The 17,252-nt window shown below is 33.0% G+C and overlaps 1 protein-coding gene across 1 annotated transcript in view; it reads left to right on the top strand.

The window, feature by feature from the left end:
- Window positions 1–17,252, top strand: part of PLXDC2 (plexin domain containing 2) — a 137,217-nt gene that overhangs the window by 72,285 nt on the left and 47,680 nt on the right. The window contains exons 8-9 of the mRNA XM_021711807.1: window positions 7,738–7,885; window positions 9,315–9,353. Of these exons, the coding sequence (XP_021567482.1) occupies window positions 7,738–7,885; window positions 9,315–9,353 (187 nt within the window). The remainder of the gene's footprint in view (window positions 1–7,737; window positions 7,886–9,314; window positions 9,354–17,252) is intronic.

Here is a 17,252-nt window from a genome sequence, read left to right as displayed (position 1 = left end):
CGGTCAGGAAGGATGGAGTATGGGTACTTGGAGAGCTTGGTGAGAAGCTGGGAAATAGTAGAGCCAGGATCTTAATCTGTAGGAGCAAAGGGCAGTTCTCTTAAAAACTTGCTACTTTTCTAAGATCTAGGAAGCCATTGTTCCTCTTTGTAGCTCAAATAACAAGACCAGGGCTATGAGGCAGGGAAGAAAAGACTGATAACAGCAAATTGATGTGCTATAGTATATGAGAAATGGTTTAACATAGCTGACCTACAGAAATGGTATGACATTAAACCTGAGGGAAACATGATAGAGGCACGGATGCAGTGAAGTGATTCACGCAGGTGTATACAGTTGCAGAAGCAATTTCAACCTGTTTAACGTTTTGCAGAGAATTGCATTTACACTGTCATTTCAGGATCATATAAAAGTGTCCTATAAGTTTTATGAAGAAAAGTACTTATTCTCCCTTCATTAAGTTGAGGGCATGAATTTTGAAAAATAAAATTATTAACAGCTACACATGTTTTTGTATGTAATAAAGCAAATCATGCCAAAATTTTATTTTAAAAAGCAATAGGAGGGCTTTTTCAAAATTCATTCTTAGGAGGATGTGTCATAAAAATCTCGAGAAATACATTCTTAAGAACATTTGTGAACTTCAAATATAGTATTGTCAGTGCAGCTTTAATCACCTTTTTGTCATTCATTTGGGGAACTACAATGATATATACTATTTCATTTATCTCACTCCACTTGCCTAATAACACAATTCCAAAAACTGTGTATTGATAGAACCATAGTTGTGTTTTCAGATGATTGTTTCTTTTATGTAATCACAGTTACCTCAATAAAATATGTGGAAAATGAATATCTGTATATGTGCAGAGATTGAAGATATATTTCAGACATTTTAATTTTCTAGCTTCAGTGTAGGCTCACTATGAATCATAGGAGGGAGAGAAAAATTTATCATATTGTAAGCCTTCCTATGTACAATTGTGGAGAATTCTCCATATTCTGAGGCTTGTGCTAGCCACTAAAAGTACAAAGCTGAAAAATCACCCCTCCTCTCAAGGAGCTCAGAGTCTAGTGCATTCTGTAATATACAGTGTTATATTTTTATTCTGTAATAAGCAGTGTTAGCTCTTTATTCTGTAATTAAATTATTAACACTATTAACTTTATGGTGAGTGATTCTATTTTATTTTATTTTTACAGGTAAGTAAACAAGCTCACCAACTTCTGTCTGTTTTCCTTGCCTAAAACTAGGGTTTAATATTCTTCCTGATATTGTGAGATAAATGTATTCAGTAAGTAAACATCCTAATATGAACACCTACTATGTGTGCTTGTGAAGCAGATTCTCTGAACATTGGTTGCCAACTTGTCTGAGTCTGGTGCGATAGATCATCCATACACAAAGTGTGTTACTTACAGATGGGCAGCAAAGGACCGCAGAAGCCTAGGATTCATTGTGGCTGATCCGCCAGTGCTCAGGAAACTGTCCAGGGTGGATAGAGTCCCATCTGCCTGTACACCATTTTCACTGCAGCTGAGGGACCTCAGAAAGCAGCCCAGCCTGAGTTTTATACCCCAGAGTGATGTGAGCTGCCGGGTTAGTGTTTAAAGACATCAGATGTTTCCAAAGGGGGTTAGAACAGAGCCAAGGATGTTCCATACAATTCCTTCTTATCTCAAGGTGTTGTATTTCCTAGGCCACCTGGAGAATTATCCAGCATGTTCTAAGTACTGGTAATGTAAACGTGTCAGAAGTATGTTCAGGCGGTAAATAGACCACTGTGTCCAGCAGGGTAGATGGACTGCACTCAGGGAATAACATGGGCAAAGACAGAATAACTACAGCGCATGATATTGTTAAGAAGGATAAAAAAAGGTTTTGTTTGAGGAGGTGATATTTAAGGAGAAATGTGAAGGGTAACTGAAGTAAAGAAGAGAAGAGATGAGACTGGTGAGGTAAACAGGTCCCTAAATGGCAAGTTGAAGGAATTTGTCCTTTACCCTAGAGGCAAGGAAACTCTATCTGAAGGGTTTCAATCAAAGGGATAATATCCAAATGGCTTTTTAAAAGGCTCACCCTGGCTTTGGGTGAATAATGAATGGTAAAGCAAATGGCCAATACTGGGTTGTAGCAATGACTTGGGCCAGAGTTATTGGAGATGTGGACTTAATCAGTGGCCAGATAGTGGGGACCAGGCAATGATGGTTGGTGGAGAAAAATCAGCAGGTTGTTGGTTTGAATGCAAGCAAAAACTATTTAAGTGTTTTTAAATGTTTCTTCTTTTTAAAAAAATATTTTTAGCATTTTTATAGCATTAATGTAATTCTGAAGCACAATAAGAAATTGAAAACTCATGATCACACTATGCAATTTAAAAACTGGAATTATCAACGATTATGCAACTGGGTATTTGTTTCCGCTCCATCACATCTCTGCCTCTCCCTGTTCAAAATAAATAAAAGTACCATTTTCTGAATTTTGGGTTTATCACTCAAGATTTCATTTTTCACCTTTATTCTTGTTGGCTGCTGTGGTGGTGATTTATTCATTTTCATAGCTATGCATTCTATGGTTTATAGAATACCATTCATTTACTCAACAAATATTTGTTGTGTGCTCACGATGTCCTGGGTATTTTGTTTTGTTTTGTTTGTTTATTTGTTTGGTACTGGGATTCAGTACCAAATTTTTTTAAAATGAAGACAAACAAAAAGCACCAAACCCTGCCTTCCTAGAGTCTACATTCTTATGGTTATATTTTCCCCACTCAGTATTTTGTTTATGGAGACTATTTGCAGAGTTCTGTATGCATGTCTCCTGAATCAAATGTACAAAAGTTTCTCTAATATTTCTAAAATTGGAATTACTGAGTGTGAGTTAGGTTCAACTTTGCAAAATAAGGCCAGATTGTTTCCAGCTTATCAATGTACACTACAGTGCTGGCACACTGATGAATTCCCATTATTTCATGTGCCTGACAACATTGGCGTTGTTCGATTTCTTCATTTCTGCAAATATAGTGGGTATAAAATGGTTCTTGTTGTAAACTTAATTTGCATTTCTGTAAACATTAATGAAATTTAATAGATATTCACATGCTTTATGGCTTCTGTGTTTCTTCTTCTGTCTTTCCTCTTCTGTAACGTGGCAGGTCATGTCATTTTCTCCATTTTATATTGGATATTTATCTTTTTGTTTTTATTCTCAATACTCTTTCTCTGTTGATTACATGTAACAGACATAATAGATTTTATATACAACTACCTAACAAAACTCTCTTACTAATTAAAAAAATATATATCTATTAAGTACTTGGTGATTCTCTGTTTAGACAATCATAGTATTTATATAGAAAGAGTGTTGCTTCTTCTATTCCCTGCATATTTTGGTTATTTTTGTTGCTTTATTGCCCTAGCAATATTTATTGCTCTACCTAATTTGTCAATATATATGTGTATACACATATAAATGTGTGTATGCACACACACACACATATACATAGTGTTGCTATGAAAATATATGTATATATGTATATAGATGGTATGTATCTATCTATCTTCTCCCAAATGTTGGTTTCTATTGTCATAGCAACACTCATTCTCAATTTAATGTATACAATTTATCAATCTTTTATTTTATGATTAGTTTTATGTGCATGTGTATCTTGTTTAAAAAACTTTTCCTATTAAATTGTATAAAGTTATTTTCACAATCTTTTTTCTAAATGTTTTAAAACTTTGTCTTTTGTCTTAAAGTCTTTATTCCATTTGAAATTGCTTTTTTGTTATTATATAAGATTGGAATTCAATTTGTGAGTTTTTTTTTTTTCCCTTATGGAAAGCCAAAGCAGAGTTTATTGAATAATTCTTTATTTTGGCAATATCTTGCAAAGTCACCTCTTCCATATATAGGTTCTGAGTTTTCCTATTCCAAAACTGTTTGACATTACCTGGGCAAATGTCACACTGCATTAATTACTATTGTTTTTTTAAGAAATCTTACATCCATAGGACAATTCTCCTTACTTTTTCTTCTTTGCTAAAATAGTGCTTTGACTATTTTAGGACTTTTGTCCTTATAAATTATAGACTCACCTTGTCAAGATCTGTAATCAGTCATTCAATAAATCATATAACTTTTTTATTAGACTTATATTGAATATCAAATTGTGAGGACTTTTAAAATTTATCTTTTAAAATTATTGACTAGATGAATTGCTGTCCAAGGAGATATTCTATGATATTGATTATTTAAATTCGTTGGAAATTTTTCAGGAAGTAGTACATGGGAAATTTGTACAAAAGGTCTGTGTGCTCAAGAAAAATGTGGGTTTTCTAGTTGGTTGGTTGTCAAGTTTGATAAATGTGCTGTTTGACCATACTTTGTCATTATCTCTATTTTCGCCTTCTGGGTGTCATGAAGATTGTCTCTCTTTTATATCATCTGTTTTCTTATTTCTCTGTGCTGTATTCCAAGGAATTTCTTCAGATACATTTACCAGTTTAATAATTCTTCATTCATCTCATTTAATCTTTATTTAATCTAAAATTACTAAAATTTACTAATTACTAAAATCTAAACTCACCACCTAAAATATATTTCATTTCTAATATTCTAATGTGACACTTTATTAAATCACCAAGTCTTACACAAACAATTCATGTAAAAATTTTGCCTGATATTTATTTAAATAGTCCATATATGATTTTTATATATTCCATATGAATGATCCCAATATCTAAAGTCTGGAAATCTAAATATGTTGTTTATTGTTTTTGCTGACTTTTTGTCAGACTGCTTTTTTTTATTGCTTAATTAAAAGTTCATATTTGTCTGATCTTATTCTATAGTAATCCCCATGACCTAAATAGGCGATGCTTTGCACCAAAGAACGTTTGATGTCAAAACCCTTAGGGTTATAGGATTACCATAGGTACCTGCTTTAATGTGTGGAGGAGAGGTGTAGGTGTCTCTCCCTCATCTACTGCTGGTGCAAACTTGTTCTTCTTGAAGTAGTATCAATTATGTCCCCCTCCGGACAAATCCTGCCTTTTTACTTTGCTTAAATGAGCTTTTTCTATGCTTTTTATAGCACACAACTTTTGCTGTCTTTTATTTTATTTTTTGGTGGGGATGAGGGGGGAGAGACAATGAAAAGTCACCATTGGAGATTTCCTTTACTTTCTGCAAATTCTAGTAATGTTATAAAATTCATGTTTGATCTGGAATTTGCTTGTTTTGTATTGGAAGGGGCATTTAGTATCTTAGCCCGCCTTTACTGCTGTCAGCAAAATGAGTTTGAGATTTAACCTTAAACAATAGGATGTTTGATAGTTCAGTTCATTGAGAATAGAAACACAAGAAAGAATATGGCAAGTTCCATTCTAGACTTGAGTTTGAGATGTCTGTGAAATTCACATGCACATACCCATTCAGTAGATGACTATTTTGGCCTGAAATTCAAAAAAGAAATATGGACTAAAGATATGGATTTACAAATAAACAACATAAATATGTTCATTGAAGTCATAGGTGTGGTAGAGATTGCTGATGAGAATACATAGGGTGAAATGATAGGTCAAGAAAAGTCCATAAGAATCACCAACATTTAAGAAATAGACACAAATAAAAGAAAATAAAGAGTTGTTAGAGAGTTGTCATAACATTGAGGAGAGTGTCACAGAAACAAAGATAAGAGAGTGGATCTGTGCCAAATGCTAATGAGTTATCAATAGTACACCATGAACAATTTAGTAACTGAGGGGATATATAGAAACACAGGTATGAGATATTTCAACTAGATTGTATTATGTAAAGAACAAGATAGTCCTAATTGTGGAAGCTGAGAATCTGAGAAGACCAGGGTAAACCAATCTCTCCAGAGGTATGATTAGTACACTGGGGAGAAAAGGGAAGTCTGAGTTTGCAAAATGAGATTGGACTTGTTTGAATAAGTTAAGTGCTTATGTTAATAAGTCAACAAGGAATTAAGAGATGGAAGATATTGAAGCAAAAGGACATGATCAGATGAGCAAATTCGCAACACCTGAGAAAGTAGGCTGAGTTGAGCCGCCTACTAAGAATGATCCCCACCCATTGTCACAGAAGAAAAGAAGATTACATCAGCACAGGGTCAAGTCAGAATGCTAATTTGTAAAGAAATTTAAATAGCTCTTGCTGATGATGTCTCTTTTATTAGCTCATGGGGTGAAATGGATAGAATCATTCTGGGTCTGTAATTTTAAGTAGAGTGGAGAGTATTTGGAACTGATACTGAGGATAATGGAAGAGGTGATTAGCAAAGAGACCATTATTGCCAAGCAGCATGGATGGCTCAGCTGAGGATGCTGAGAGAAGTTTGTGGAGATTCCAGGAACTGAACCTGGCTTTAGAGAAGGCAGGGAAAACAGATTTTTTTCACTGTATGACACTGGGGATTTTCTGAAAAAGTGGAAAAACAATAGAAGATGCTTAAAGCTATTGAAAAAGAGGTTGGAGTGGTGGAAAAAAGGAAAGTAAAGAAAGAAAATCATTGTGTTGGGTTTTCTAAGTAGTCAAAGGATAGGAATTGGAGTTCACAGGTACACAGATAGACCGAAATAGGATGATTTTATTACTTCAGACCAAAAATATCTTGAACCATAGATACAGTCCAGAGTGTGAGAGTGACTAGCTGAAGCACAGTCTTAAAGGAGATTATTAGATCATTGGGACTGAGAAGATGCAGGTACTGAAATTTGGGAGGTTAAATGGGCTCCTAGTCTGCTTGGACTTGAAGTAAAAAATAAATGTGTATCATCTCCAATTAATGAAAAGGAGGCTGTCTCAGGAAATCTTCATTAACCAGTGAAAAGGTTTATTGCATTTCACTACTTTAGGTGAACATTTAAGAAAATAATTTATTTAATAATAATTTTCAAATATGTAATGAGTACCAGCCGTGTGCAGAACACTTATTTTCTACTCAAGGTCTACCAGAGAGAAGGAGTCTTTTGAATCACAAAAAAGTGAATTGAAACACAAAATTCTAAACTATAAAAGTTTGGATGTTGGAGATTATTACTAATGAAGGTCATGGGATTTATTTTCATAAGCTACAAATAGAAAATTCAGAATGTTCTTTTTTCTGGTGTTTTCAATTTAGCTCTGCTAAGGAGAAGACAGACTACGTGATTACATGAGTTTTTTAAAATCTTTGCTTGTGTGGTTTTGAATATTTCATCAAATCAAACAAATTTTTAAATATTCATTCAACCTGTGACAGATTAGTTTTGAAACAACAAAGTAATATGGGGCAATTAGTGAATGTTTAGGATTTAACATTTTCAGTTTGATATGAAAAGAATACACTCTTTCTTTGCCGACATAGCCAGGTTTTAAACCTTATCTTTATGCACAAGTCTTTCTTCTAGTATGAACTTTTTCTTTTGATAGTGTGTCTTTCATAAATAAATCATTAGAAAATGCAGGGCAAGCTAACAGTGATATGAATGTTTAATAGCAATAAATGATGAACTCCAAGTGTCTAAGGATGGAAATGCATTGTTAAATCCATTATTTCTCTCTCCTATTTTACAAACTTTATAAATGAGTAAAATCTGGAAATAAAGTCTTATACAAATGTAATTTATTCCTTGTTTTGATTTGAGAGATTTTGTGATTTACTGTCCAACTTCTTTGATGTAATATATATATGAATATTCAGTTAGTTTCCTTTTTGTTTCTCCTACCAGTCAAAAGAGAAGATGTGTGAGAACACAGAACCAGCAGAAACATCTCAAACCACCACAACCGTAAGAGCGACTACCACACAATTCAGGGTCTTGACGACCACCAGAAGAGCTGCGACATCCCAGCTGCCCACCAGCCTCCCCACAGAAGGTGCCTGAGAGATATTTCGCTTTTTTCCTGCAGGAGGGAAAATTCACTGTGTTGGCATATAGTGGATTAGCTCCTACTCTCTAGGGAGAAAGTTATTCTTGGACAAAATGGATTTCTAAAGGGGAAAAAAGATAATTATTATGTACTAAAAGTATGTGCTGAGATTATTTTAATGGACTGTTTCTTTTATTAAGATGCAACTTTTCCATTGACTATGGTTTCTTGTTCCCTTCTCCTTAGAAAAGAAATACAGACTTCTTTCATGTGGCTAAGTTTTGTAATAACCAAATTCAATATTGCAGGCACAGGAGAGAAAGGCAAAATGCATATAAAATGTCATTGACTTTGGATTCTGAACAATAGATAATTTTACTCAGATACAATTCTAATATTTTCCTGGATGCAGTTAATAAAATATGTTGGTCTATAACCTGCACAAGGGCACTGTATATGTCATAGAAATTGCCCTTGAAAAATATTTCTTCTTCTACCGAAAGCAAAAACACTAGAGAGTGTTAATACATAAGCACGACTCAAGGTGGGAAGAAAGTGTATTACCAACATTTAATAACTTTCTATTCTGAATAGTACCACTAGGAAGGAGTAGGAAGAAATATGATACTAGTTAGCCAAGAGTTAGCTTTGAGAGGGGAAATGGTCTTACCTTTATATTGTTGTAAGCTTTGTTTTCGTCTGAATAAGAGGCTAAACTTGGAACTTTTACTTTTAATTGGAACTTAATTGAATACTGTAAAGTTAACTGGAATAAAGTTAGGTGGAAGGCAGCTGTTAAATGCATTTTATTGCTTTTAAAAGTAATGTTGTATTTTAATTCATATTATTTTGGATTGTTCTATTAAAGCCTGTGAAAATATTTTTGTAACTTAAGCCCTACCCTTTAGGATGAAATACGACCATCCAAAATAAAACATGAACCTTTTGTCATTCAGGATAGGATCTCTTCATATACGATTTTGGTCATATTTGTTAGTAATGAATAAGCATGCAACTTTTGGAGTTAGATTTATAAATACTAACAAATCCTGACGATTCCAACTAATTTGGAATTTTCTTGGCTTTGATTTTTTTTAATGAGTAAATAAAGTCATAACTATAGAATCTAAGTACAATACATTATTTCAGAAAATTAAGAATAGATATATTTTAAGTTATAATTATAACCGTTTTTCTCACAGAACTTAAGGATCATGTAAGACTTTACTGAAGTCTTGGTCTTATAGCCTGTAGGAAATTTTAGTACTACCTCATATAAAGCTAGGAGTTACTCTTAGCACTAGAAATTACCTCAATAAATTATCAAAATCTAGTCATGTTCCTGTTAAGGCAGTTAGTACACAATTAATGGTCATGAGATTTATGCTCCTTTAAAATCTTTTTCTGTTATAATAACTTTGAATTTCTCTTCCAGATGATACCAAGATAGCACTACATCTAAAAGATAATGGAGGTAGGAATTTTCTTTTATAAACTAATTCATTTTATTTATTTTAATATGAGAAAGGCACCTCATCAACAAGGGTACCTGCATAATGAACATTTGTATACCTAACCCTGATTAGTACCCCAAATCTCTAAAATAAAAAGTATATATATATGAGAAAGGACTTACAGGTTTTTAAGTATAGAGTCTGGTTATATTTTATTTCCTGTTGGCATTTAACTTAGGATGAATTCAGTTGCTTGACTTAAAAACGAAACGAAATTCTAATTATTTTATTTGTCTATAAAATTATGTGAAACAAGTTACCAATGATAAAGTAGAAAATTCATCCACACACCTTGTTATACTTGGTTGTTCTAGTCCTTGTTGTGATTGTATGCATGGTTATCTATGCAGCTACATGTATTGTGTTCATAATCAACACCCCCTATATATAAACTTAAGAAATAAAGCAGCAAGTGTGAAGATACATTTGCTAGGTCTTTTTATCTGTTATACGAAGCAAAGAGCAAAAATTAAATATTCAAAAGAATTTCTTACTAGTAACATACTTAAAGGTTTTCTAAGACAATTGAAGAATATTGATAATGGTACTTGAAATTTGAAGAAAAAAGTTTTACTGAAACAATACTGAAATATATTAACTCTATTTTTTTAAAAGAGTCACTTTCTGGTTAAACTAGGTTAGCTCATAGGTGCATGTCTTCAGAGTATGCTAGATCTTGATAAAAGAGATTTTCATTAGTATTTGTTTATTTAGCTCAAGAAGAGGGTGTCCTCTTTTGACATCATTTATTATGTAAATAGGAACACATTGTGACATTGATCTAGGCATGGTTTTGCTTTTGAAGCCCCAGATGATTTCTTAACTAAAAGTTCAGTAAATACATTGTTAGGGATGTTTTTCTCTATAATTGTAGAGATTAGTTTCTAAATCACTCAGTCCAGGTTAAGTAACCTAAACTTCTATGATTCCTTATGTTATTGCTTATATCTATGTATGTCTTTAGATTTTATATCAGTCTATCTGAAAGAGAAGTGGCTCAGCCTCTTCTTAAATATCATTATTACATCAGTTATCCATTGTCTTGTATCTGTACTGTAGTGTTTTATTTCATTAATACTTTATTCATTATTATATTAATGCAGTAAATGAATAGCTTTACAAATGACCACTTGTAAAATATGTACTAACTAAAAGTAAAATCTTAACATTTAAAAGAATGTTGGAATCTCCCAGAGCAGGATATTAGTAGGTATCATGTGAACATAAGTCCTTATGTTGGGGTTACCTCATTTTGAGGGAGGAGGTGGGGTCTGAGGTGGATGGAATGGAGAAAAGCTTCCCAAAATGCTTATGTTTTATTTGTTACATTTAATTTTTAATACAGGTGGTGGTTATGCGTGTTTTGTTATATTTTTCTCTGTGTTTTCTTTTTTTTCCTTTTTTCTTTCCTATTTACCTAAATTATTCTGTAGTGCTAAAAATAAAAAAATAATAAAGGTTCCTGTGATCAAATAGATGGGAGACATTCTGGGTAAAAGAAAATTAAAGAAATTTCCTTGATGGAGAACTGCCCAAATCTTTTAATGTTCATTTATTTGTCATTCATTTATTCCTGCTGAATGATTGCTAATTACAAAGCATTGTTGCAGACGTGGGGCTATAGTAATGAGCAAGGGATAGACAAATCCGTTGCTTTCAGACAACCTGCATTATAAAGAATCTTCCAGATAGGACACATATCATATTGGCATTTTTCCACTGGTCATAAAACCTTTTTACGAGTAGCATCTTGTGGACTTAATGTTTTGTGGAATATACTTTGATACAGAGTTTTATAGAATGTTACCAATTTTCTCAAAGAAAGTCCTTAGTTTTGTTTAAAGCATCAAAGAATCATAAAACTTTGAAAATGTTCTTAAAACAGTGCCTTAGAATTACCATATGATGCTAAGAACTCAAGTAAACCCCACGATCTAACTGTCAGATTTTTAGTATACTAGATACTCAACTGTTGTAATTTCAGGTGATATTTCGATAATTTATATGCAGCAAGTGTTCATCATAATTTCAAAACCTCACAGTAAGACTTTAAACTCTTTTCATGCCCAGGATTGTTTTTATAAAGCACTTTTCCTAATAACATTCAAGTGAAGTTAGAAAAGACCAACCTGACCAGTATTGAGATAAATGTCTCTTTAAAAGTGTACTTAAGGGAAATCACACATTACTTTTTATTGCATCCTTAAGTTGGTGTACTATCATTGTTTTTTATTTTATGGAATGTGGAGATGCAGGAAGGAATGCCAATTTAAATCTAACTTCATTAGTAAATCAAGCATGTTAAGAACAGAATTCAGAACTGTCTTTCTCCTCCAGTTTAAAAATTTTGCAAGATTGAGGTACTATAAAAACTATGCCTAATTTAAGTGTTTTCCAATATTTTTGAGGATTTTTAAAAAACATGCAATCTGATAAAAATTGGTAAATTTCTCTGTATTGTTGCAAAGGAATTTAGTACATTTGTTATTTTGATTTAATTATTGATTTAATTGGCTGGTTCTTTTTAAAAATAAGTTTTATTGTGCATATTTGAGGTTTACAACATGCTGTTATATAAATAGAGACTAACATGGTTATAATAATGAAGCAGATTAACTTGTCTATCATCTTGCATAGTTACTTTTTTGGTGATTAATTGGCTCTTTTTAAAAGCATTTTAATTTAGAGGTCTGTAATTTTTTGGAAATAGGATGACTTTTGTCAAAATGAACAGTATGACTCTAAAAGCAAATTACTTTGCCTTTCTTTACATTGTCTTTTTTAGATATTAGGTTGCCTCAGCTCTGAGTTTTTCTGGGACATTTCCTTGGGTGAAAGTAGTTGATTTTCTTAGTGGAGTCCACAGCTGACATGATTATACATTCACTTTCCAGGAGATTTTTCCTTCATCTTTAACATGAAAGCATAAACTACTTCTGAGCAGCTGGACACCTAAGTCACGCAACAGGGTTTCTCATTCAGAGGACCCAGACTGAGTTACAATCTGCTAAGTCACTCTTGATGAATCTTCAATTGTGCAGTGTGTTTCCTGATACATTTAGATTAGGTCTAGGCAGAGCCTCTTAAAGTTTCAGGCTAGTTGTTTGATTGGAAAAGTTTTATTAGCCTTCAGGATTGAATGGAAATTCTAAGCTCTCTAAATAATTGGGAGAAAATACCACGAAAAAAATCAAAACAAAGAGGGATGATAACGTTTAAGGGTAGGCTCCCTTAGTAAGAAAAGCCTTGACTACCCATTGTAAATGACTGAATCAAAAAACTCAGAAAATCATATGGATAGACAACATTTTGTCTTCAATTGAAATATTGCTAGTTGCATGTCTATAATACTAACTTTAGAGTAATACATAATTCCTATCAAATAGCATATCTGACTCTTGTCTTTATGAAAAACAGAAAAAGAGCAAGAGGAGAAAGAAAAGGAGAAGGAGGAAGAAAAAGTGGTAGAAAAGGAGGATAAAGGAAGAATATTTATTGAGTGTTTACTATGTCCCAGGTACCATTCTGAATACACACACACACACACATATATGCACACATATATGTTGTAGTATATATATAAAATACATGTAAATGTATATATACATATGTACATATACACTACATACATATATATTATATATATACTACATACATACATGCATGTGTATATATGTGTGTATTATATATATATACATACATACTCGTTTAATTCACACAGCACCCCCCAAGTGGATCCTATTATTATTTCCATCTTATAAATGAGGAAACAGGTACAAAAAGGTTAGGTTACCTAGCTAATATGTGACAGAGCTGGGATGTGAATCTATTTAGCCTTGATGCAGATTTTAAGTCCTTAAAATGTCACAGTATTGCTTCTCCCTTACAGAATAGGTCTCTTACAATCAAATTTCCCATGGCAAATACCATGATAAACTATTTTGCTTACACCTGCTATATTATTTTATATTTTCTGTAACAACTGATTATACTTATAGGTGTTTGGAAATGATATTTCCTTTTCTTTGTAATTATGCATTAGTTTCCATTTTATCCTTTCTATGAAAATTGCAATGCATTAATTCTCTTGTGTAATTCAGTATTGTCAGAGTCATCGGCATGTGGTCTCCAAATTACAAAGCAACCCTGTAGTTTATGTTCAAAATTGAATTTAAGGTTCTTTCAGCCTTCTTTGGTTTCTTTAGAAATCCAGGTTTAATTCACCTGTAAGGGGTACCTAGAATGTATTCTTCAAATATATTTATTTCTGTGGGTAATGGTTATATGCACTGAAAACCACATCTTTGGGTTTTCAAATCCTAGACATAGCTTATTAGAAGACTTACATTTTTAACGAATGGCCCAATTATATATTTTAAAAGGTACAACTATTAAAAGTCTTCTTTGACATTTGATTAGATTGCTTCCAAATGGCATTCACTTCCTAATTAGAAATGTAAATGTCTTCAAGATGCACACCGGGTGAAGTTATACCTAGGACTGAGAAGCTTGAGAGTTGAATCAATGGAGAGCGTTTTTAATTGAGAAGTAAAGTCTTCTACCAAATTAAACTCAATATAGCAAATTGAAATATGCCACTCTACTACACTGCAGATGTTAAAGTTATTTTAAGCTCTAAAATTCTGACTTGATTTTATTATTCAAAATTTATTGGCTGAGATTTATCAAGACACCAAAATCTCTGTTCTCTCTCGATTCCTTTAAAGGTTTTTCTCTTTGATAGCATTAAACTTTTAAAGCTATTTAAACACCAATTTCTATTATTTGTAATATTTAAAGTATCAGAATTCTGGACAACCATGATGTATAATGCAGGCAATATAAGCCAGTTTTTGTCATTTCTTCTCATTGCTAGGAATTTTACAAAATCTGGACTCTGAAAGGCTGCATTCTTGGGTCATAAAGTGGTGTCTTCATCAGGGAGATGCCAGAATTGCTGCATTCAGCAGTTTTCAGAACATGATCAAGTTAATTCAGAGGTGCAAATCTGCAAAGTGATTGATTTCAAAGAGCTAATACAGATATTCTTTGCATGAACTCCTATGGAATGACTGGTCTGAAGTCTATTTCTATTGTGTTAAGCTTCCCATTTCTGAGCATATCTTAAGACTTTTATCCAAAGATAAAATGTTAGATCATTATTCTGACTTTTTCACTGCAATACTTCTGAGGTTATATTTTATTACCTAGTCTGTAGTGATAGATCAAGTGTCTAGTGTTTCATTTATCATTCAGTCAAATTATTTTTTGACTTTCATACATAAATCATCAAAGTAACATATCTTCCACTATTTTTTGCTATCTTTCTTTGCTGCTTTTTTTTTTCATCTGCTTCTTTTGTATAGATCATAGACATAAGCAAAGGGAAACTGTTATTTTCTTTTGACAAGCTATTGAATATCTATCACTTTCTTTTTCTAAAACCATAAAATATCTTGACATTTAGTTTTCTCTTTGCTTTGTTTGGTAACTTTCATGAAAGTACTAACTCTATTCTAAGTATATATGGACTATAATAGTGAAAATATCTTATACTTTAGAATGTTATTTCAAGATTTCCCAGGAATTAAAGATTTCTCTCCTAAACTTTTATCTATATTCGTGGTTCTCAACATTTTTTTTGTACATTGAAATCACCTAGTTATTCTATGTAATTTTATTATTTCTGCTTATGAAAAATTCTTGCACTCAGATTTTTCACATACCAATTAACCTTTAGGGCTAGCACCGGGTAATTAATATTTTTTAAATCCCCAAGTGATTCCGATGTAAAGTTAATTTGAGTACAAATGGTCTGATTCAATGCTTCATATATTTTAAGGAGCATTGGAATTATTGACAGTGGGGTGTCTTGTTAAAATGCATAGTCGTATATATTAGTTCTAGAATGATGTCTAAGTCTTTCCATGGCATTTTTAACAAGCTCTCTGATAATGCACTTGGCATCAGTCCACAGACTACACTTTGAGTGTCAAGAGTTGAATAAATTCTTGATTTCTTTTTGCTAGAGTCCCCAAAATAAGAAATACGTCTTACTCTGAATCCACCCATTGGTCCTCACCTGTATCTGATGGCTCCCCTGAAATGAATTTTAATTGATGGTAACAAGAAATCACTTCTATCTACATGGAGAGAATGCATCTTACACCTCATAGGCAAGGAACTCCCAAGCATTATATCTTATACCTGTTGTCAAATTTATTTGCTTTAGTAAAGATAGTTACATTTTATATATTATGTTGAGCCAGATGAAATTGCCAATTAAAAAAAACAAACAATGTTGACTTATAAAAGTTGCAATTTTATTGCTCAACCTAATGATTTTAAAAATTGTTATCCAGCATGGGAAAAGAAAACAAAAAGAAAATCCATGATGAAATATACTTTTTTCCCCTGTAGACCGATTTGTTGATATAATTTGTTGAGTTTATGCTGCTGATAGAACACAGAACAAAATGATATACTTTTTCTCCATTATGTTGATTTGTAGATAGAATTTTAGATATAGAGTTTGTGCTGCTGATAGAACACAGACTAGAATGATATAGCAGAACTTCTCTTAGAAAATGCACACACATGGTTTCCAAGAAGTAGCTCTAAATGGAAGTCCATTTGCCATCGACAAAATGTTATACCACATCCCTCTGATGGATACCTACTGTCCTTTCTCTGCTCATCTCCCATCTAATTTTTTATCTGTTCTGTTCCTCTCAGAAACCTAGCATTGGGAATCTTCAGTCAGAGGAAAGAAACTTCTTTATACTATTAGATTTTGAAATCTGAGATGTATGAAGGACTCCTGGGAGGTGTTTTTGTGTTACCCAATATTTCTTATGCCCCTTCTCGGTGTGTTAAACATGTATAAAGTTATTATACTTAAAAAATGCGAAGTATCTAGTGATTATGGTTGATGATCTTATACTACTAAAATAATATGTATGTTACTAAAATGGTAGATTAATTTTGTTGCTGATTTGATGTGACTTGATTTGATTTATTCAAGAAACATTTCTTCAGCTTTTGTTTAGCAGACCTGTTGGTAGGTGGTGGAGATACAAAAATAAACAAAGCTTGGTGCCTGCCCCACAGAAGCAAGCATCTAATGGGATGGCATATCTGACGGGAAGACAAATCAGTATTTAACTGTGGTGTGAAAAGTGCAAAGATAAATTCAGGAAAAACTAAGGGAGGGCAGAAAGGGGGGCGGCATTTAAACAAAACTGAAATTATGGGAAAGCTTCCCAGAAGAGGTGATGCTTGATCCATGTTTTGAAGTATGGGAAGGATTTATGTAGAAAAGAGAAAGAGAAATAATTTTCAGCAGAGAAATCAACATACACAGAGATTAAAAAGCATGAAACATTAAGATCTATTTGAGTAATCATAAAGAGTTGCCTCATTTTATTTGCCTAAGATAAAGTTACACATGTAACAGTTACAGCTGAGGCTGAGAGATAAGTAGGGGCTTTGACATTTATTGCCTTTTATCCAGACAAGGGAACTTGAACTTTACCTTGAAGACTTTGGGAGCCATGGACACCATTTAGATAGGGGAGTGTCATGACATGTTTTACATGTGGAATAGGCCACTCTTCAAATACTGTAGGGATGTGATAGGAGTTAAGACTGAGGCCAAGAAAACTAGTTTGGTTATTCTACTAATTTAGAATAACTTAGGGCTTCGGAGGAGCTAAAAATAAAGTGATGATTGATAGTGGAAATAAAGGTAAAGAATGGGCATGGGAATTTTTTTTTTTTTTTTTTTTGAGTTGGAGTCTCACTCTGTCACCCAGACTGGAGTGCAGTGGCCGCTCCCGGCCAGCGCAGCCTCGACCTGG

Source organism: Carlito syrichta, unplaced genomic scaffold (genome assembly GCF_000164805.1).
Source record: "Carlito syrichta isolate Samal-C Ts95f unplaced genomic scaffold, Tarsius_syrichta-2.0.1 Scaffold302599, whole genome shotgun sequence".
Classification (NCBI taxonomy): Eukaryota; Metazoa; Chordata; class Mammalia; order Primates; family Tarsiidae; genus Carlito; species Carlito syrichta.
The sequence above is the reverse complement of the archived record's forward strand: the minus strand, read 5'-3'. Positions and strand labels throughout refer to the sequence as shown.